The following is a 22,710-nucleotide window of genomic DNA, read 5'->3' as shown; positions in this document are numbered from 1 at the left end:
TTCTATTGCTCCTCCTGCTTTCACATAACATTATTCAGTATTGTAAAGTTTGTATTTGTCGCCCTCCACTTAAGAAATGATAGCTGGCCAGTAATTGATATCAAATTGTTAAATAACTTGTAATAGAAATAAAAAAAAGACTATTATGAGAATATTTCTGGTGTCAGCAAGAGCAAGAAAAATGAAATGTCACAGCCATTGTCTCGAAAATGATCACGTGGAGACCCCCCCTGCTGGAGAACAAAATGCAACTATTTTTAATTGTTTATTATATAAATATTTAAATTTGTATTGTCTATTAGCCTATACATTCATGTATATTTAGCATGCATACAGCAAACGACTGCACTGGCCAACAAGACCCGTGTTTACAATGTGAACAAGTAGACTATATTTTTAGAGGGAAATTTCATGCATATATTGTAGACCACACATTATATTTTTAGACATTAGATTTAAAATATATATATACACACGTCAGAATAGCAGATCTTTAGACGGTTCGCTATTTATTGTATGCTTTCAAAATGGGCTATTTTACAGAAGAACAGCACGCATGCTCTGTAGGCTACTGTACATATGGTTATTGTCTTGAAATGCTGAATTCAAGGCTCCATGTTGAAATTGTGTTGTATTTCGGGATCACTGTTACTCACTGGGTTAAATTAAACCAAGAGCATGTTTGCACAGGCAATTTTGTGTACAATGCATAACATATATTAAAGTTCTTTTGGCAAATGCAGTTAAGCCACACCTAGATCCTGCCCTATTTTCACAAAAAGGCACAAGCTTTTCTTCAGCTATACGGTTATGTGTGTGCCGGTGCTGTTAGTACCCGGCTGTGTAACTTGATAGGGGGCATCGAGAGGGATAAGGGAATGTTGAGTTGCAATGGAGCAGAGTACGATACAGGTAAACTGAATTACAACTTTAAACTGTTACTTTGTTACAGCTCAAGGCGCTCGGCGCGCGACCTCGAAATTCGCTTTGTTTAAAAAAAAAAAAAATTAAAATTCTATTTTTTTGTGTAACCGCTGTGCTCGCGACACGTCGTGATATTTGAAGTTCGTTAAAATGCCGAATTGATTCCTATCCAATAAGCCAACGAAGACTTGAAAATATTCCCTCATATTTCGCCGAGAAACTTTTATTTGTTTCGAAATGTATCTGAAATTTCCTCGACGCGGTGGTTTTTTTTTGTGTGTGACGATTTATTGTTATATCAAGAGCGCGTGCGTTTGATATTTCGATTTTTGTCGTTAATGATTAATTTCTTTGTGTGTCGTGTTGACTACCTAGATTCTCCCTCTTTTGCCCCCCACCCCCACATTTCACATTTGCCAAGCAGATTTTGTTTTAATTTCTTTATTAAAAACGATACGAGCCCACGATTTTAAAGGGAAAGCTGCATTGTTTATATTCACGTCCTGTCGATGCATTTTTCGACGAAATCCCATTAATATTAAGCACGATTTTAATATGAAACTTCTAGGAGGAGGTAAACTTGGTGGAGCTGCTGATTTTATTTGAGACGACGAAGTTTTTTCGTCAAGCTTAAGTTATTTGATCCGTGATATCATTATTTTCATAAATGTTGTGTTTAGCAACAACAACATTGCTTATTTTTTATAACGCGTTTAATATTATTAAGATATTATTCGTGTTGGCTAGAAATGCTAGGCTACAGCAGGACATTTTTTTTGTCATGATATATGAGACTTTTATGTATGTGGCAGTAGGAAGTTGGCTGAAATATGTTGTTTCACATATTGAGTGAATACCAGTATTATTAGCATCAGAGAGGACCCGGATTGAGGATGTTTTTTTTTTAAATGATTGTTTATAAAATATACACAATGTTCATCCTCATGATCAGCAACTCTGATATGAGTTATTTTTCATTATGCATGCTAATAAATATAAACAATTTTGGCCTCAGTAAAAGCTCCAAGGTCATTTTGGTTATTATTTCGAAATCTTTCTCCATGTAACGTTAATATTTTTTGGATTGGGATAAAACACTCACACGTTGGAGTATATACAGTGTAAAGTTGACTGTCACAGACGTGTATTGTGGTTTAACTGTGACTAGTTCTCTTTTTTTACCAGTAGGCGCTCGACATGTGGACGCCGAGTGTTGTGGCTTCTGATTGGTCGGTTTTTTGGTGAAAATGTGGGTTACCGGTGGGGGTGGGGTGGGGGTGATTGACCCTCGTGAATGGGTCCTGTGATTGACATATTGAGTATGTTCAAGAGCCAATGCAATATGTTCGAATTGACCAGTTACAAAATGCAGATGGACAAATAAAATAATTTTCACGTGCATATTGAATTATTCATAATTTATCACTCATATTTTAATCTCAATACCAATAACACATTCATGACTAAGGTTGCCTATAGTTAAAGAGTTTATTACTTTATAATTTGTCATTGTGTTGTTACCCATGTTTGAAACTAGTTTGTAGTGCTAATAAGTTAAAATTATGTATTTTATGATAGTTAAATATATAGGCTTTCGTCCATTTACCAAATAATTTTGTTTCAGATAAATAAATTCGCATTAGCCTTTTTGCATTATAACTTTACTATTCTTTTCTTTTCTTTTTTAACTCTTGCTATGCTAATACATGCTGCTAAAGTTATTAAAACAACAAACATTGATATACTAGTATTAAAACCTTTTAATGTTATCAAAATAACAATTATACATTCAAAAACATGTTATCAACTAAATTATCTTCAGTATGTTAAAGATATGAAGCAATCCTTAAATAATTTGTTGTGATATTCTGTATAGCCTCCACATTTATTGTCCATTTGATATCAATTATCAAATGAATTCATTTTGTCTCAGATAAATGAATTCTCATTAGCCTTTTGCATTACTTATACCTTTAACTATTTTATTTGTTGATTTATTTTTTAGTATGCTAATATACTACTAAAACATTTTACTGTTATTAATATTTATAATTTAAATGAGCATAGTTAAACACTATTCTACGTTCGTGTGCATTGACCAAAAAATGTGTGTCATCAACTGAATTATCTTGGATAAAATGAACCAATCTTCAAACGTAAACATTTCTTTGAATATCACGAACAAAAACATCAAATATTTAGTGTAGCCGTCCCATTTATTGTCCATTTTTAGATCCAGAATTGTTTAATATTAGCCTAAAACCACGTTCTGGCATCATCTCTGTGGAATTTTTATGTTTTACTTTCTGCAACTCAAATAATAGAAAAAAATCTTTGTGTTTTTCCATTGCTATCGGGCCATTCCTAAGTAGATTAATACACTGGAATGTGTTTTCAACCGTGGAAACTTTACCAAACAATTCTGAGTAGGTTATGTGAATGATTCGTTCATGTGTAATTCAATGTTTTGTGGGTGTTTTAGTCTCTTATGTTTAGCAGAAAAAAGTCAAGACATTTGTGTGTGTGTGAGCGCTCGGCTGATTTGAGAAGACAGCGACGCTGCTCACACAGATCATTTGAGTCATGTGAAGGGTGTTTGCGTGTGTGTTTGAGCTTCGTATGCATAGATTTTCTTCCAGAGCTGTTATGAAGTGTTTGTGGAACGACAGCATTTCTATTTGCTTAAAATATCTGCGCAGGAGCAAATTCCAAATGAATGAATCGATGAGTTTTTTTTTTAACCGGTCTTGCTTGTTATTTTATGCAACTTATAATTTTGTGCTCTGACTCTGACAAAAAATACAAATTCTGCCATTATTCACTCGACCTCGAGTCAGTCCAAACCTGTAAGAGTTTCTTCAGCCGAACACAAAAGAAGATATTTTGAAGAATGTTGCTTAGACAGTCGCATTGACTCCCATAGTTTTGTTTTACTATGGAAGTCAATGGGGTCCATAAACCCATATTCTTTAAAATATCATCTTTTGTGTCGACTTGAGGGAGAGAAAATGCCACAGTTTTAATTTTTTCCTGAGCTATCCCTTTAAAACTGAAGGAGTATGGATGTTTTCTCACAGCTGCACTTCTTTTGTCATATGTTGGTTCCCTAACCGGGCTGCTTGTGTCTCGATCAGTGGTTAGGTGCTCCTAGCTGCCTTCGAGGCTCCTTCGCCTTTTATAAGTCGGTGGGTTGCAAGCAGGAGTCCGGCGGTGCGACTCGGGTCTGGGAGCTCGGGGAGTTCTACTTCATGCGCTGTGGCCCTCAGGAGCCGGTGTGTATCGCCGAGGTCACGCTGCTGTGGGAGGATCAGACGCAGCGCCGCCTGCTGGCCAGTTCCAGACTCTACTTCTTACCCGAGGACACTCCGAAGGGCAGAGCAGTGGATCATGGAGAGGTGAGACTGCAGAAACAACCTGTGCTTAAAGGAGTAGTTCACTTTTAAAAACACTTTTGCTGATAATTTACTCGCCCCTGTGTCATCCAAGATGTCCATGTCTTTCTTTCTTCAGTCGAAAAGAAATTGAGGTTTTTGATGAAAACATGCCAGCATTTTTCTCCATATAATGGACTTCAATGGGGACCAAAAGACAGTTTCAGTGCAAACTGTTCAAAGGGCTTTAAACGATTCCAGACGATGAATAAGGGTCTTATCAAGCGAAACGATCGCTCATTTAATAAATAAATAACAAAGTTTAAGTTTTATAAGCTCAAATGCTCGCCTTGCTCTGTTCTGTGATGAGTGTTCGTGACTCTCCTGTTCATCAAAATGAACAAATCTTTTCCTGAAACTCGTTCATTTCGTTCGTTGAATGATCCAAATCACACGGAAAAAGATTCATTCATTTTGATGAACGAGATCGAACAGGAGAGTCGCAATAAAACAGAGCAAGGCGAGCATTTGAGCTTATAAAACTTATAATTAAAGGAGTAGTTCACTTTTGAAAACTTTTGCTGATAATTTACTCGCCCCCGTGTCATCCAAGATGTCCATGTCTTTTTTTCCTCAGTCGAAAAGAAATTAAGGTTTTTGATGAAAACATTCCAGGATTTTCTCCATATAATGGACTTCAATGGGGACCAAAAGACAGTTTCAGTGCAAACTGTTCAAAGGGCTTTAAACGATTCCAGACGATGAATAAGGGTCTTATCAAGCGAAACGATCGCTCATTTAATAAATAAATAACAACGTTTAAGTTTTATAAGCTCAAATGCTCGCCTTGCTCTGTTCTGTGATGCGCGTTCGTGACTCTCCTGTTCATCAAAATGAACGAATCTTTTCCCGAAACTCGTTCATTTCGTTCGTTGAATGAACCAAATGACACGAAAAAAGATTCATTCATTTTGATAAACGAGAGAGTCACACAAAACAGAGCTTATAAAACTTATCATTAACTTGTTTTTTTTTTTATGAGCGATTGTTATTAATTATTTAAAACATTAATAGACGGATAGAAATGATGTGATAATGTTTATTAGGAACGTGCATCCACGCATCACAACTTTATGCAACTTTAAGTCAAATCCCTCCTTCTGTGGTATACAAATGCAAATTTTTTTTTGTCTGTTAAATGATTTAACTTGCAATATTTTTAGTAACAGAATGATTTAAGCGACTTTTAGTTGCCTAAACATAGAATGAAGAAGTTTTTGATTTATTAATGAACATTAATGAGTTATTTCATAGTTTATTTGAAGAGTTCAGATGCAAAAGCCTCTAAGTGCCATTTGAAATTTTCTTCTAGAATGATGATTTTTATCAAGCTTGTATATTTAAGTTCAGTGATTTCACTTAAATGACAATTAATAGGTAATCTTCGTTGTCATTTAAGTGAAATTACTGAACTTAAATATACAAGCTTGATAAAAATGATCATTTTAGAAGAAAATTTCAAATGGCACTTAGAGGCTTTTGCATCTGAACTCTTCATTTGGAGAATCCAGTCATATGCGGACAAACTCCTCTCAGATTGGTTCATCTGAGGTTGAATGATACTGTAAGAAGCAGTCATGGCTGACCTAGACGGTATTTTAAACAAGGTCTCAGTGTCCTTTGTAATGTTTTACTTTTTCATAACGCGTTTAGAACAAAAGGCCATTTTGTAACCAAATAAATAAGGAGGAGTACTAAAGCTTTCATTGTAAACAGTAGAATGTGAGAATGTCGCATAGATAAGCATGTAAATGTCAGCTGGGCTTTTACCCCTCTTTTTCTTTTAAAGTGATTGGTTGTTAGTTTTTGCCCGAGGCGATGCGTCTCTTGTTAGTATAACATAGGAAAAAGGGAGAGGCTTCTCTCTAGCATTCTCTAATGGTGTTAAAATACTTCAGGCCATTGAGCAAAGCCCCGGTCCTGCCTGTTATCTCATGTTTACTTCGCATATTTTTTGCACAGGATGAAGTAATCGCTGTATCAAAAAAGATCGTAGTCCGAGTGGAGGATCTGGTGAAGTGGACTTGTCAGGAACCGCCACAGTGGAAACACAGCAGTCCAGACATTCCCGGCTCTGATGGGTCACAAGACGCGAGTTCTCCACAGGAAGGCAAAACGGAGGGTGACGGTGAGTAAAAGTCCTGAACTGCATTTTTTTTGGTTTCTTAAAGGAGTAGTTCACTTTTAAAAAACTTGATAATTAACTCACCCCCGTGTCATCCAAGAAGTCCATGTCTTTCTTTCTTCAGTCGAAAAGAAATTCCAAATATTCCAGGATTTTCTCCATATAATGGACTTCAATGGGGTCCAAAAGACAGTTTCAGTGCAAACTGTTCAAAGGGCTTTAAACGACTCCAGATGATGAATAAGGGTCTTATCAAGCGAAATGATCACTCATTTAATAAATAAATAACAAAGTTTAAGTTTTATAAGCTCAAATGGTCGCCTTGCTCTGTTCTGTGATGCGCGTTCGTGACTCTCCTGTTCGAACTCGTTCATCAAAATGAACAAATCTTTTTTCGAGTCATTTGGTTCATTCAACGAATGAACTTAACAATGTGACTCAAAAAAGATTCGTTCATTCATTCGTTCATCTGGCATCGTTTGAACAGTTTGCACTGAAACTGTCTTTTGGACCCCATTGAAGTCCATTATATGGAGAAAATCCTGGAATGTTTTCATCAAAAACCTTAATTTCTTTTCGACTGAAGAAAGAAAGACATGGACATCTTGGATGACACGGGGGCGAGTAAATTATCAGCAAAAGTTTTTTTAAAAGTGAACTACTCCTTTAATGGGTAAGGACAGACTGTAAAGCAGGGGGAGTATCAGGGTCCTGCTTTATATTAGGTGTCTTTAAACTAATAGTTCAATACAATTTACTCATTGTGTTCATATTGTATTGCAATTTGCAAACCACTTGCTGATATTGAGGTGGGATATGGGTACGGTTAGGACAGGTTTGGTTAGTTCTAGATGTAATTACATGCAGGTATTTTTAAAATAGAAGTGCAATGTAAAAACAAAACATGCATGTACACTAAGACTAAGTGCATTGTATTAAATTATTAATTTAAATGGTAATTACATAGTAGTTAAAGACACTGACTATAAAGTGGGTCTTTATCGGCTTGGCTCATGAATATTAATTGTGTTGTTGGAATTTTTCATTGTATGCATTTGTTTACTCTTGATTAAGAATAAGTGACTTTCACTTATTTCTGTTATATTGAGGTTTATTTATAAATCTATATATATATATATATATAGACCGTTTCACAAGATGTAAACGACACTGGTCCAGAAACACTTCCTGTTTCAGTTTGTAACTGTTTTCTTTATTTCACATGTAAAGAAAACATCTTAAAGATGTTTGTTTAACTTTTTGATTCAGTTTTATATGTTCTGTTGGTTGTATTTTATCCCAGCTTTTATGTAGTGTTAAAAAACTGAAACAGGAAGTGCTTCTGGACCAGTGTTGTTTACATCTTGTGAAATGGTCTATATACACACACACACACACACACACACACACACACACACACACACACACACACACACACACACACACAGACTATTATAGTATTTATTAATATTTTGAATTGGCTTTTATTTTTAGTAATTTTGTAACTTTTGTCATTTATTTATTTTATAAATATTTTATATATATAACCTTAATTAATTTTCAGTTTTAGTTTTATTTAGCTTAAAATCATGGGTGTTTTTTTTTTTCCATCAAATTTTAGTTTTATTTCAGTTTTATTTTAATTAACCAACCATTACTCTTGATGAAGAATAAGTGACTTTCACTTATTTCTGTTATATTGAGGTTTATATATATATACACACACACACACACACTATTATAGTATTTATTAATATTTTGAACTGGCTTTTATTTTTGTAATTTTGTGTGCTTTTGTCATTTTTATATGACATAAAACCTTAGTTTTATTTAGCTTAAAATCATGGGTGTTATTTTTCCATCAAATTTTAGTTTTATTTAATCTTTATTTCAATTAACCAACCATTTTTTAAAGTTTTAGGTTCGGTTAATAACTCGCGAAGTACATCTTGCCTTATTTTCTTATGAACCCTGTATTGTTTGAGTTAGGCATTTGTCAGGAAGTGAATAAAGAGGACGGCTTATGAAATTGTCCATTGTGTCTGTTTTTCAGCCTAAAGCCAACTGAACGCACTTCACATTATAGTTAAGTATAAGTAAGAGTGAATGTGTGAATAGGAACTTGTAGGCAACATTTTGTGAGATTGTGATAGAATAGAAATGACATTTAAAAGTGAACTATTTTTAAAATACAAAACAGAGAGCTACTCTTAATTTGAATCAAAAGTGAATCATTCAGCTTACAAAAATGTCAAATTGCCTTCTTCATAATATTTTGCAAACAGAACCCTGGAGTGTGATAATATAGTCCAGCCCAGGGATTGTAGCTAATATTGAATGAGTATATTTTCTATTAAACTATATCGTGTTTTTTTTGCATGTGAGCATTAAAGCTGTAGTGAGTGAGGGTCATTATTTGATGTATGGACTGACTCTTGTGTTCTGTGTCGTGTCAGACGAGGCTCAGCAGAAGGTGAAGGTCCTCAGTTACCCCCAGTACTGCCGCTTCCGTTCCCTTCAGAGCCGCGTCCCGGATCAGGCGATCTGCCCCGGTCTGCAGGACCCGCATCTGCTGGCCCTGGGGGGAATAAAAGCGGCCCTCCAAAACACACGAGTCCTCTACTGTCGGGACACCTTCAACCACCCTACGCTCGACAGCAATGCTAGCATACTGACACAGCTCGGTGAGTAATACACTCTTGTTGGACTGTGACGGGGCTTGGTTAAAAATATAGATTTCTCGATTTTAACCCTTGTGCATCCTTATGGACATTTTTGTTGTTTTGATCACTTTGCCTGTGTTAAGGCTAACGGCAAAAAAAAATGGCACAGGTGTGTATTTTTATTGGAATTTCACTCTCATTTTCTAAAAAAAATTTTTTTTGCATTAGGTACAAAAAAATACTCCCTCTCAGCACCTTTTGGACAAAAATGTCCCCATTAAAACTGCCATTTTTAATCCCCGGTTCAGTTAACTATAAAATTATGCAATCTTTGTAAAGAGGCTTTCATTCTGATGGCAAGGCTTCAAAATTTTATTTTTTACTATTTTTTTGTCAGATGGTGCCATATTTTTTTTTTTTAAAGTTTGGCTTATAAAACAAATATCGCTTTATTCCTGTTTTCTGCTTCGGCAAATTATAGAGCCAACTGGATAAATTATGCAACAATATTTGTGTGGGTGTGTTGGTATGGATGTCAGAGTGTGGTTGGTATGTGTGTTATAAAAAAATGTGTGTGTGTTTGTAATACTGAGAGAGAAAAACAGCAATCACTGTGAGCTCCAGTGGGGTTTTGCTGCCACCCAATGGGGAAAATATGTTACTACGCCCAAACAAACTGTTACCCAAAGCTCATTTTTTGAGATATCATCCTCAAATTTGGAACACAACCTATTTAGATTTATGGCTTTGCAGTTTTGAGTTCAACCTGATTTATAAAATATATATTTTATATAAAATATTTTTTCTAAATAATTTTCATAAACTTATACCTATATAACTTTTTTTGGATTTACTTATTATTATTTTTTTACTTCAGCAATAATTTGCAAAGGGTCTTCTTTAAAATGATACTAAACTTAAGTCTGTGCTCCAAAGCGTCACATTTTTTTATGACAGTTTTTTGACATGGACATTTTTGTCCTCTTTTTCCCTATGTGTAACTTTTTTTAATTGATGCACAAGGGCTAATCAACTCTCTTCAATGCTAGTGAACCAATATCAATAGTAAAATCGATAACAATCGATATCGGTTCACGGTGTTGGGATTGGGGTGGTCCTCTCAGTATATTTTCCTGCTTTTTTGTCCTTAGCCAATCACATGCCTGAATTAGGGATGCACCGAACTTTTGGCCTTCGGTTATAACCGATAACAAAACTAACGAAAAAACGAAATCTAGGTGGGAAAAAACATTGTCTATAACTGAAATAAAAATAAAAACAAGGCATTACAAAAAAGGCACTACTAACTAACAAAAACTGTAATGTACGTTTGGCAAAACTAACTAAAATAAAATGAAAAGTGCTGCTCGCGCTCAATCAAAGTGAAAGCAAAGCACACTTTTGATGGAAAAAAAAAAAAGGATTTAAAAGTGCCCAAAATGCACAGAATTTGCATGTGGTGTGTTTTGAACTGGAGTAGGCTATGTCAGAAAAGAAAATGTACCCATTTAAACGGTCTTACCATTGTGCTTTTGCACTATTGAACTTTTTAGCCAATCACAGACAGGTTTGTTGAGTGCATGAACGCAATAGGCTCAGTCAGAATAAGTTAGTTAGTTTGCACAGTGTGCGTATAAAGATGCTGTAAATAACAGATTGATTGCAGTCCATGAGCTTCGCTCTGAAGAGATATACCGTTTTCACTGATCAGAATGGAAGAGCTCTTTGTTTGCTTTCTGTACATAACAGCATGAAAAATGATGAATTGGTTAAATACACACGGCAAAGCTTAATAAAATGCGGGACTGGATTTAAAATTGGGATGTCTCGTTCGTTTTAGTGTAGTAGACCTGCTACTTGTTCTGTTACCTGTAGGGTTTCTTCATTTCTTACTAATTTTTAATAAAAGATTTTTTGGTGAAATGTTTATTTAACTGAACTATAGTTGAAGGCTACATACTAATGTTTTAAGTAGGCATGTACCAATAATCAGTATCGGTAAAATACACTATTTTATCCAGCTGTAAATTAACGCATTAATGGTTTAAAAGCATGTGACATTAAAGCAGGCTCTGTCTGACCCCATGAATCACTTGTAGTTCAAGCCAGGGTTGCCAGGTCCACGTTTTTTAATGGCTTAGTGCTTTACTTCTGATAAGAAAAGTCTCAGCTTTAAAATGATGACCCTTTTATCATGAAATTAATTTAGTTTTGATGCTCTTAATGTGAAGTTACAGATAAAATGGCGTGTGAGTAATGCCACTTAATGTTCATTAGTGAGCTATAAAAAACACTAGAGAGGTGCTTATTTACTGTTAATTATAGATGTATGTTTGAATAAATTAGTCATGAAGACACGTAAGTGAGCTGGAGCTTATTTACTGTTAATTATACATGTGTTTTCATAAACGTGCGTCTTCATCACTAATTTATTCAAACTACCTTATGTGTAACTGAGCTGTGTATAATATTTTAACCTCTAATATTACTGTAATGGAGGGTTCCCTGTATAGTTTAGAGCATTATTTGGAGAGCTTTTTTTTTTATATTATTTTATTTAGAAAACAATCAGTATCGGCAGAGAAATGTAGTATCCGTGCACCTCTAGTTTTAATGTATTATTTACTTATCTTTAATAGCATTAAAAATGAACCAATTTCACTTATTTAATATTTGTAATTTTCAAAAAGTTAAATATACTTATTTAAACAAAAAAAATCAATGGTTTTTGCTCTGAGAAGCGTGAAATTTGACTGCTAATGGCACTGTGACAACCCTACAAATATAATATTTACTGAACTGAGAAATGCTCTTTTTTATGTAATTCATTCACATTAATATTCAACTAGAAAGGATTGTGTTAAATATTGTATTAGTTTGTACTTTATTAACATTGAGAGGTGGAATTGCACTTTCATAAAACCCTAATATGTAGTGTGTATTCTCTTACAGTGTTTTAATTTGAACTCAAACAGATGTAACCCTGAGATCTTTAGTAATATCCAAAACACACACACTACAGGAACGGATCAAATGGGACGGTTCACTTTTTGTAACATGATTTTGCATGTTTTGAAAAAGAAAAAAAGTGAAGTACTGTTGTCTAAAGATGATGTATGTTTCTGTCCCAGGATGCACTTCTCTCAGTCTGAAGGGGAGACCTCGTAAAAGAAAGGGCAGGGACGATCAGCAAAACAATAACCATTTATCAGAGTCATGGATGGAGAGAATGAAGGTATGCTGTGGAGTTTGCTAGTTCTTAGACTTGTTAATGAATACAGATCTACAGGATGTTTTGAGATTTTGAACAAATAGTCACACTCGGTGCTTCCTGTTTTGTTTTAACTTTGAGATCTTGACTTCCTTTCACACCATTTGTGACACTGTTTGCCATTTTTATCATAATTTTAGGTGTTAAAAAAAATGAACTTGGGTAAAAATGTATATTATATTTTATGAAAGAGTTAAAAGCCACTTTTGTTAAACAAACCTGATCATAGATGAATCAACACTACAATTGAAATAAAAAAGGTACGATAATACTTTATTAAAAGTACTTAATTTGAGAACACTGTGGTTTTCCATGCTTCTAACTATAATATCCAATATTAAATATTGTAAGGCGAGGAGTTAGTTATGCTATAGTTATTTTCATCCACTCAAAACTTAACGTTAATCAACTATTTGGCCGAGTGTATGCGGCCGCGGCGTGCCTGTTGTTTTGTTTCCGGTCTAGCTAGATCCGCTCGCGCTTTGGTCGACGAAGCAACAAAACATCCTTGAAATGCCGCGTCCTGCTGCAAAATCATGTGGGAAGAAAACTACAAAGTTTGCTAGGCCATAAAGACTGTTAATCGCGCGATAAAATTAACGCCGTTAAAATGGGTTTGTGTTAAAGGAGTAGTTCACTTTTGAAAAATCTTTTGCTGATAATTTACTCACCCCCGTGTCATCCAAGATGTCCATGTCTTTCTTTCCTCAGTCGAAAAGAAATTAAGGTTTTTGATGAAAACATTCCAGGATTTTCTCCATATAATGGACTTCAATGGGGTCCAAACGGTTCAAAACTGTTCAAAGGGCTTTAAACGACACCAGACGATGAATAAGGGTCTTATCATGCGAAACGATCGCTTATTTCAAAACTTAATCCAAAAATGTAACTTTTCTAAGGACAAATGCTAGCCTTGCTCTTTTCTGTGAGGCGCGTTTGTAACGTCACGTAATACGTAATTACGTTCAAAAGGTCACGGGCGACGTAGCCGGAAGTACAGAATCAAAATTGTCCGACATCGTTGTTTTACCTTTTTTTGTAAACGGCGTTTGAGTCAGTTTGCACGTTCAACCTATGCGTTCAACTTGTAAACACTGACTCTGTACTTCCGGCTACGTCGCCCGTGACCTTTTGAACGTAATTACGTATTATGTGACGTTATACGGTTGAAATAACCGCTCGTTTCGCATGATAAGACCCTTATTCATCGTCTGGTGTCGTTTAAAGCCCTTTGAGCAGTTTGCACTGAAACTGTCTTTTGGTCCCCATTGAAGTCCATTATATGGAGAAAATCCTGGAATGTTTTCATCAAAAACCTTAATTTCTTTTCGACTGAAGAAAGAAAGACGTGGACATCTTGGATGACACGGGGGTGAGTAAATTATCAGCAAAAGTTTTTTCAAAAGTGAACTACTCCTTTAACGCGGTTAATAACGCGTTTAACTGACGGTCCTACTTTTAATGTGCTGTAACTCTCTTTTTTTTCTTGTAGGAGAATGTGATGGGCAGTGTGGAGATGCATTGGGATGGGAACTGGCTCCCGCATCCAGAAGAGCAGCTCTTCCTGGATCAGCTGTTTCTCTTTATGGAGCGGAGGGGTTCCCCTATAAGCAAAGTGCCCAACCTGGGTTTCAAAAAGAGTATGACTGCTTTTACATCTGAAAACAATTGAGTACCAGTCACTCACTAGAATCATTTCTTAACTTATTGATTAACCAAGCCGTTTTCCTATTTGCCCACAGTTGACCTTTTCCTCATGTATTCAGTTGTAAAAAGACTGGGGGGATATGAGAGGGTAAGTCATGCCGTTTCATTCCTTGGCCGTGCTGAGTAAGCTGTAATCCATCATAACGGAATGAAAGCATTAGCGGTGAGCTCAGTAGTGTCCTCCCCATCGCCTGCAGGTGACATCGCACCGTTTGTGGAAGACCGTGTACAATGAGTTGGGTGGAAGCCCAGGCAGTACCAGCGCTGCCACCTGCACGAGGAGGCATTATGAAAGGTGAGCGTGAAGCTCTGATTAATTCCTGCTGCCTCAGAGGGCTTTTCTCATCTAACTCAATCCCCATTTTCAATCAAATTCTAGGCTGATGCTCCCGTATGAACTGTATGTAAGGGGAGAAAACCCAGAACTTGGCAAGCCCAGAGCTACATCTTTCTCACCCGCTACCATCAAAAAGACTGTACGGGGCAGAGCGGTGTCGAACAGCCCGAAAAAGAATGCAGTTACAAACCAGGTGAGGGTTTTATTCTCTATAGCACTAGAAAAGGGAAATGCTGACCCATTTGTGTTCGGGATATGCGAGATCTCTCAATAAGATGAGCTAAAGATGATGTTTAGTCCATATTATGGCGCTTTTCCACTGCTAGTACGGTTCGGCTCGCTTCTCTTTTCCAAAGCGTGCCGTACCGTACCATGCAGTGGAAAAGCGCCATTAGATCTGATTATGGTTTAAAGAGCCCCTATCGTGGATTTTTTAAAATGACTGCTCATATGGTGTGGAATAGACCCCTTTTGCGCCGACGTCACGGTGAAAACTGGAGGCGGCCAATACAAACCAGCACAGATTCGGCTGCATAATAAAGAGCTTAAATAATTGTTTCTATTATTAAATGTCATCTTGTTGTGTTTGGTGCAAGAATTGATGAAAAATGAATATGCTGTATTATTTCTAGAAAATATTCACATCATTAAAATCGCACTGTAATGTCACTCTTTATATTGTCGTGGTCTCGGCAGAACTGCGGATCGTAACGTTACACACAAGTCTTGTACAGGACCATATTGGCATCTAAAGATTTATATTCCATCAGTTTCTCTTTACGATCGGTTTCTCTGTAAGGTAGGTGTAGAAGTCAGGCCACTCAACTGAGGTAACGTACCGTTAATCCTGTCAGATCATCCATGGATTGAGTGAGTGTGTAGACGGCTATGGGTCGGCTAATCTGGTTACGTCCGTTAAAGATAACTTTTGGAAATAACAATCGCGGTCCTGGACACTGAGTGACATTTAGGGTTGGGTATCGAGAATCGAGTATCGATTGGAACCGAGACTAACTTTTCGTTTTTCCCGGAATCGTTCAAAAGTTAAAATTTCGATTCCTAGTTTCGATATTCACAGTCTGCCGAGCGGAAGAAGAAACCGCTGAACAACACCAACGAAGAAGCGTCTACCGGAAGTGTTGACATAACCACGCGAGTCGAACATGAGTAGCTTACGTCGGCGGTCCAAAGTGTGGCTTCACTTTTCTAAAAATAACGAAATTTGTGACAAAAGGAGTATTTTTACAGAAGGAGTATTTCCTTCAGAAAGGCCGTCGGTTAGCAAGGTTAGCTAAACTTTTTTGACCCTGCCTCTTAAAAGAATCGGAATCGAGAATCGTTAGGAACCGGAATCAAAACAAGGAATCAGAATCGTTCAAATTCAAACGATACCCAACCCTAGTGACATTACACATTAAGATAATATCGGATTTTCTCCAGTCATTGTTAAACAAGCTAACAATCCTTGCTAACTAGCGTTAGTGAAGCGGCCAGCGGGATCGTTCTGCCTCCACCTAAGCTCCGCCCACAAAAAAACGTCACCATGTTTACCAACTGTAAAAGGGTCTATATAGCTCTAAGGAAATGAAAACATCCTGCAGAGGTTTATATCTGAAAGTGCACCGTATATAAAGTTATTGTCTTTCACAAGTGAGAGTCGACTCTGTTTTTGAAACGAGTCATTAGCTGGTTCGTCGTGACGTAGAGACATATTGGCCACGCCCAGTTACTGCGCGTGCAGACGGAAGTGTAAACTTGAAGTCTACACATTCAAATACTTCATCATGGCATCATGTCGAGAAGACGCTGTGCTCTACAATGCAAAGATAGTTCAGCCACGTTGTTTTCATTTACCAGGGACGAGCATGTGAAGAATCGGTGGTTAGAGTTCATATTTGCAACGATACCGCAACAGTATAGCCCGATTGTGTTCTCATCATTTTAATGAATCGTTCAAAAACATAAATGAATTCAAATGTGGATTTGCAAGCGGTTGTTCCTGAAGGAGGGCTCAGTAACTTACTTACCCAGTGTATATGGATCAGCTTCCTCCTTCGAATCACAACCTGTAAGTATTATTAATAATTGTTGCTTTTATGGGTTTTGAACGGTTTTGTAGCGTCAGGCGCGAGGAGGGAAGGCGCGATAAGTGCGTGTGTGTGTGTGTGTTTAAGTTACGCTCAGCGCAGCTTCTAGGTCTCCAATGTCATTTTTTATTTTAAATATGTGAAATGTTTGTCGCTGTTATTGGAGTTGTCATAAAGAATAGAGCGTCTTGTAGTACTGCAGTGCTTTATCAATACGTTTAAGCGTTATGCTATCAAACAATAACTGACTGGGTCATCTGACCAATCACCGCCGATTAGCGTCACGCAAAGGAGTGGTTTGGAAAAATGAGTCGTTGTACGAATCATTTGGGAGTCGGTGAGCAAATCAGTTAAAAATAAATGCATATTATGAGACAAATAATGTTAAACTGTTTTTGGGAACTCCTAAAACAAAAATAGGAACATTACAAATAGGGTTGGGTATCGAGAATCGAGTATCGATTGGAACTGGGACTAACTTTTCGTTTTTTCCCGGAATCGTTCAAAAGTTAAAATTTCGAATTGCCGAGCGGAAGAAGAAACCGCTGAACAACACCAACGGAGAAGCGTCTACCGGAAGTGTTGGCATAACCGCGCGAGTCGAACATGAGTACCTTTAGTGGTGCACGATATATCGGCCGCCGATATAATATCGGCCGATTTGGTCAATTTTTTACACATCGGTATCGTTCCGATGTCAAAATAGGGCCGATGTGAACAGGCCGATGATCATCCCTGTGTATTTGACGTGCGTGTAGGTGTGAGTGTGGGGGCGGGGATGTTTGTTTTTGCACGCGTATTAAAAGCGCAAGTGCGTTTAAACATCAAGCCACGAAGACTGGAACTGGTGAGCTGTTTTCTGCCAGCCTTCCTAATGCGTATTTTTGTCCCGCCAAAGCCATATTTGACCGGTAAGTGATGTAGATGAGTGACTGCTGCGCTTGTTTAACTGAGGGAACAGGAGAGAGTGAAAGCACCGGTCGCGCGCCGTCTTCAAAATGTCTTGCGCTTGTTTAACTGAGGGAACAAGAGAGAGTGAAAGCACCGGTCACGCGCGCCGTCTTCAAAATGTCTTGCTCTCTCTCTCTCTCCCTCCCTCCCTCCCGCATGTTTATGAATTGAGTTGACTGAATATCTTTGAGAATACACGACGGTAAAAGGTCGGAAGACCGAAGTTTTTTTCTTCTGAACTACTGGTTGTGAATTGTGAAACCACACTTTCAATAAACCAAAAAAATCTATCTGTTGATGAAATGTTTTCTGTGTCGACTGTCGAGACCATAGACTGTAAAAATAGGTCGAGACAAATCTCGTGCGATGTTCTAAACTGCCTGGATAATCACAACGTGTGCCGTGGTTCCGTTAATGACACATCCGATTCGCGAACTAATGACTCCTTTGAACCGATTCACTTTAATGAATGGTTAAAACAACTGATCCGTCCAACACTGAGCTCAAGAGACATAAATCGGAAACACTTTACAATAAGGTTCCATTTATTAAAGTGCACATTAAATGTATACTTTAATAAATGGAACCTTATTGTAAAGTGTAAGGTTAATAGATTAATAGAATGTTAACAAATTTTGTTAACATTCTATTAATATTAGTTTCTATGCAGATTTACTCCATGACAAAACTACCCCAGTCATTCTAGAATGATTCATTCTTTCCAAATACAGCAATTCAAGTAATCTGGTGAAATTGTTTTTATATCACAATATATATCGCAGAAAAATCAAAAATCACAATGTCATTTTTTACCAATATCGTGCAGCCCTAATCCTCGCTATGTGTTTTCTATACAGGGATATCGACATCGGTAAATATCGGTATCGGCCATAACAGCAATGTTAATATCGGTTATCGGTATCGGCCACAAATTTTCACATCGGTGCATCACTAAGTACCTTACGTCGGCGGTCCAAAGTGTGGCTTCACTTTTCTAAAAAATAACGAAATCTCGGCAAAATGCAAAATTTGTGACGAAAGGAGTATTTGTGACAGAAGGAGTATTTCCTTCAGAGAGGATTATTTCCTTCAGAAAGGCCGTTGGTTAGCAAGGTTAGCTAAACTTTTTTGACCCTGCCTCTTAAAAGAATCGGAATCGAGAATCGTTAGGAACCGGAATCGAAACAAGGAATCGGAATCAGAATCGTTCAAATTCAAACCCAACCCTAATTACAAATGCTATGATAGGGGCTCTTTAAGAACCATGCTTTGTTCATACATGCCATTTGCCTGATATTCATAATCCCACACTACTCTAGAGAAAAACGATTTGAATAATTGTGCAGCAACCTCAAACAAAGCTCCAAAAGGTTTGAAGTCACAAATTTCTTCATTCTCAAAAACGCTTGCTGTATCATCCCGGTACTTACTTGTTTTCAAACGAAGCATAACTAAGATTACCCTTTCTATGCCCGACTACTTTTTTAGGCCTCCCTGCCAGATGGTGGCGTCGTTGTTGTACGGAAAAGAGGAAGACCACCCGGAAAACGCAACGCTAAAGTTCTAGCCAGAGGCAGAGTTGGAAGACCGCCCTTGCATCCCAAACCGCCCTCAGAGCAACCAGAAAGACCCCATCAGGAAATCGGGCAGCCATTGACTATTTTCCAAGAACTGAAGCTTGCTAACCATCAACATGGCCAAGGTTTGTCCCTTGTGCCCTCTAATATGGTGCTCCACCAACCCGCAATGGGACGAGATGTGAAGACGGAGACTGCAGAACCTCAAGCCCCCTCGTTTCGGTCGGTTCCTTGCAAGTTGCTGGCAGGTGGTTCCCTTGAGGGATTCAGTCCCACTAAAGGACTGTGTCCTCTGGACCTCTTTAGAGCCCGTCTGGGCCTCAATGGAGTGAGTGCTCATGAGGTAGATTCTTCTACGCCCCACCAGACAATTATGGTCCATCAGCCCAAAGTCGGTACCCCCGAGACCCCTGAGAGTCTCCAGCACCAGTGTTCAGGGTGTAGTTTGGATGCCACGTCCCAAAACGGAGGACTGGCCTCGACCAGAGCTCCCCTGCCCCCTCTTAGGATCCTCCCGCTTGACATCGGCTGTAGCCTACAGTTGCGTCAACTGATGCGCACCCGTCTTGGCTCGACACACATGAACACCTTCACCAAGAGACTTTCTGAAGTTCTGGCTCAGGATCTCGGCAAGACCTCCCAATCCAACGGGGGTGCGCCTCCAGATCAATCCCTTCCACTGAACCTGAGCAAGAGAGCCATTACCAAGAGGTCTGCCGGAGACACGGAGTTCACAGAACTGCAAGGTCGGGATGTCCAGTCCATGACCAAGAGACCAAAGGTGGAAACCGAGGATCTCGGAGAATCTCTAAAGTGGTCCTTTCCGGTGCCTTCGAACCAAGACGAGCCAGCAGATCTTAGCTCTCCTAGCAGGGCCAGAGCTTTAGCCCAGGACAGGACCAATGTGGCTTTGACTCTTCCTGAAGCAACTTGCTTCTCTTTAGTGCCCAAATTGGAAGAAAATCCCTACAGTATTGGTGCTTCCCCTTGTGTTTATCACATGAACCAAGTGGAAGACAAGACCAGCGTTAGCACAGTGACCGTTAAGAAAGAACCAGAGAGCGCAAATCTAGAACCTCAATCAAACAGTGACCTCTACTCGCAGTGTGTACCTACTGATGATCTCAAAGAGTCGGATCCAGTTTCCTCTCTCAAAGTACTCTCTAGTTCCCTCCTTTCCAAGCCATCTAGCTGTTAGCATGGGAGCGTTACGAACTCTCGCATACTTTATCACTCCTCTCTGCTCTGCCTTTCGCGCAAACACGTACGATCAAAGAGACGGTTCTGCAGATGCTTTTAAAACACTACTAAACTCTGGACTGATGCAGGTGGCCATGGGTTTTTACCAAAGATAAGGTGCCTTGAACTTGATTACTCTATATTTTAGTACTTTTTAAGTTGAAACATATGCTGTAGATAGTGGCCAGCCAATAAAGGACATTTAATATGACTTGTGGAGCATTTGATTTCTTTAAAAAAAAAAATACAGGTATTTAAGAAAAACATGGACACACGATTGGTTTGTTTACTGTTGGATCTAGAGTTCAACAACGGTGCAGAAGATTTGGTCAGCTACTGTACTTTTTCCCTTTGTTTATAAATGGTCATTTGTTTTTATTTTATGATAAATCAGTGTCATGTTGTGGGTGTAGGTCATACTCTCAGTTATTATTTATGTTTTACACCTTTCTCCTTTACTGTTCTTAGGTAGTCTTCTCTTTGTGTAATTGTTGAACCTTGCTATTTAAGAAATGGGCTCTGTGCTGGATCGTATCCTATGTTTTAGAAACAATGTACTGTATTGTGCAAATGGTATGGGTCCCAATGCAAATGTTCTTTTTTTTCTTTTCCTTTTATCATTTAAAAAATGCATTTCAATAACACAGTCATATATTGTAGTTAATTACTATTTGCGACCATCGAATGGTTTACCACGGACATCATTGATGTGTTTACAGAGAGACTGATGTAGAACTGCCTGTTTGTGATAACTTAATTTGCTTTTCACTCCTCCTAGACCGACCTCTTGATGCAATGTATTTCACAGGTTTACAGATGACAAATTATATTTAATAATTTTCACTCGGTTTGCTAATGATTAATTACTTGTGTAAAACACATTTGTATGATGATTATACTGTTGGTTGTATTTTTCTTTCATTTAATTTCTGTTTTTGAAAGGCAGCCAAACAGAACGCTAATCCCTATTTAATGTTCTATAAACTGTTGTAATACCACCAGGTTAAAAATATATATAATTTTTTTTTTTCTTATTTTGCATGCTATGCTAATGGAAAATGGCCACCGCAGACATGTTTAAACACTGAATATTTATAATAATAAAAAATTATGTACTTGCATGCTGTTATTTTAATTGCTGAAAGATTCTTACGCTTTAAAGAAATCACACAATTTATTATTTTACTTGAGTAACTCGATGATTGTGATCTTTAAAGTGGCAGAAGCTTGTCGTTTCATTTTTTTATTTGGCAAATAGATATTTTTTGACGGGTGAACGAACACAGTGGATTGTAGCCTACTTTTGTTCAAAAACATTTCGATTGTTTACACATTTCCAAAAAACTTCAAGTGGAAGTGTGAGCTTTGAAAAACGGATGTGATCAGCGCGTGAAGACGGTAAATCTATCCCTCACAGCCTTGTTTTTTTATTTCCGTAAAATTCAATATGGCGTCTTGCCTATTCACGGTCTACTGCGGGATTTATGGTAGTAACAACAAACTGCATTAACTACACAATATATGGTAATTTTTGAATGGGGAGGGCACTCTCAACTTTCTGTGGCATCAGCCTGTGGCCACCAGGGGGCGATATCATCTCGTGTTTACCAATGTTAAACTCCCAAACATAAAGTTTTAACACATTTCAGGCTTATACCAGCCCCTAGAATCAAACTAGGCAAAATCTAGAACGTACTTCAGAAAAGACAAAAATACCAGATCGTAGGACTGAATAAATTGCATGGTTCCCCCCTTTCCGCTGGTCAGGCTCTTTGTTTTAAATTAAAAGGCTCTCCATGGGTCTCGCTTTCATATGTCTGGTATGTGGATTGTATTTTCACAGAGCTGCTGTGCTGCTTTAACCCTTTACCACCATCGAACATATTACTAATTCTTACTTTCAATTGTTTGAAATCCAAACTAAACAGCAAACATGAAAGTACAGTATTTGCATGCACAAAGACGTGAGGGTTGTGACGTACATCAAGAGTAAGCGGTTTCTCGGACAAGGAAACATGTAGGGTGGGATTTGATTTGTCCATGTGGAATTGATTGGATGGATGTGGTTTGTTATTACTGTGATCTCATGTGAGTGACAGGATGTACCGCCCTAGCGTCATACGTCATCAAAGAAGAAAAGAGATGTCCCTGCAAGTGAGTGAGTGGGAAGATATTTTTATCGAAAATTACGACATGAATTTAAAAAGAACATGCATAGATACAGTACTTGCAGGTTTATATTGCAATCTGCAATCAAGTCAAGAATATTTATATAGCGCTTTTCACAATATTGATTGCATCAAAGCAGCTCCACAGTATCAATCAGAAGATAATAACAATGTTCGTTTCTTAGTGGAAAAACATCCACGTCCACTTGTAAGTGAACTTAGAATGGTTT

General features: G+C 37.7%; 1 protein-coding gene across 1 annotated transcript; it reads left to right on the top strand.

The window, feature by feature from the left end:
• Positions 1 to 773: 773 nt before the first annotated feature.
• LOC120482734 (uncharacterized) lies at positions 774 to 20,523 on the top strand. Its single transcript, XM_039677330.2, has 10 exons — positions 774 to 912; positions 4,059 to 4,319; positions 6,318 to 6,483; positions 8,937 to 9,164; positions 12,275 to 12,378; positions 13,907 to 14,054; positions 14,157 to 14,209; positions 14,319 to 14,416; positions 14,501 to 14,651; positions 18,985 to 20,523. Exons 1-10 carry the CDS (start codon positions 892 to 894, stop codon positions 20,269 to 20,271), a joined length of 2,517 nt encoding a protein of 838 aa, XP_039533264.2. The 5' UTR covers positions 774 to 891; the 3' UTR covers positions 20,272 to 20,523.
• Positions 20,524 to 22,710: the final 2,187 nt, after the last annotated feature.

The sequence above is a fragment of the Pimephales promelas genome, chromosome 19 (assembly GCF_988280905.1).
Source record: "Pimephales promelas chromosome 19, fPimPro1.hap1.1, whole genome shotgun sequence".
Taxonomy (NCBI): Eukaryota; Metazoa; Chordata; class Actinopteri; order Cypriniformes; family Leuciscidae; genus Pimephales; species Pimephales promelas.
This window is presented reverse-complemented; position numbering and strand designations above follow the sequence as displayed.

Bases quoted from the DNA above. Each gene is read 5' to 3' on its own strand.
- LOC120482734 (XM_039677330.2), top strand. From the start codon at position 892: ATGGAGCAGAGTACGATACAG. The intron at 12,379-13,906 runs GTATGCTGTGGA...TTTTTCTTGTAG, and splicing joins CATGGATGGAGAGAATGAAG to GAGAATGTGATGGGCAGTGT. The intron at 14,417-14,500 runs GTGAGCGTGAAG...ATCAAATTCTAG, and splicing joins ACGAGGAGGCATTATGAAAG to GCTGATGCTCCCGTATGAAC.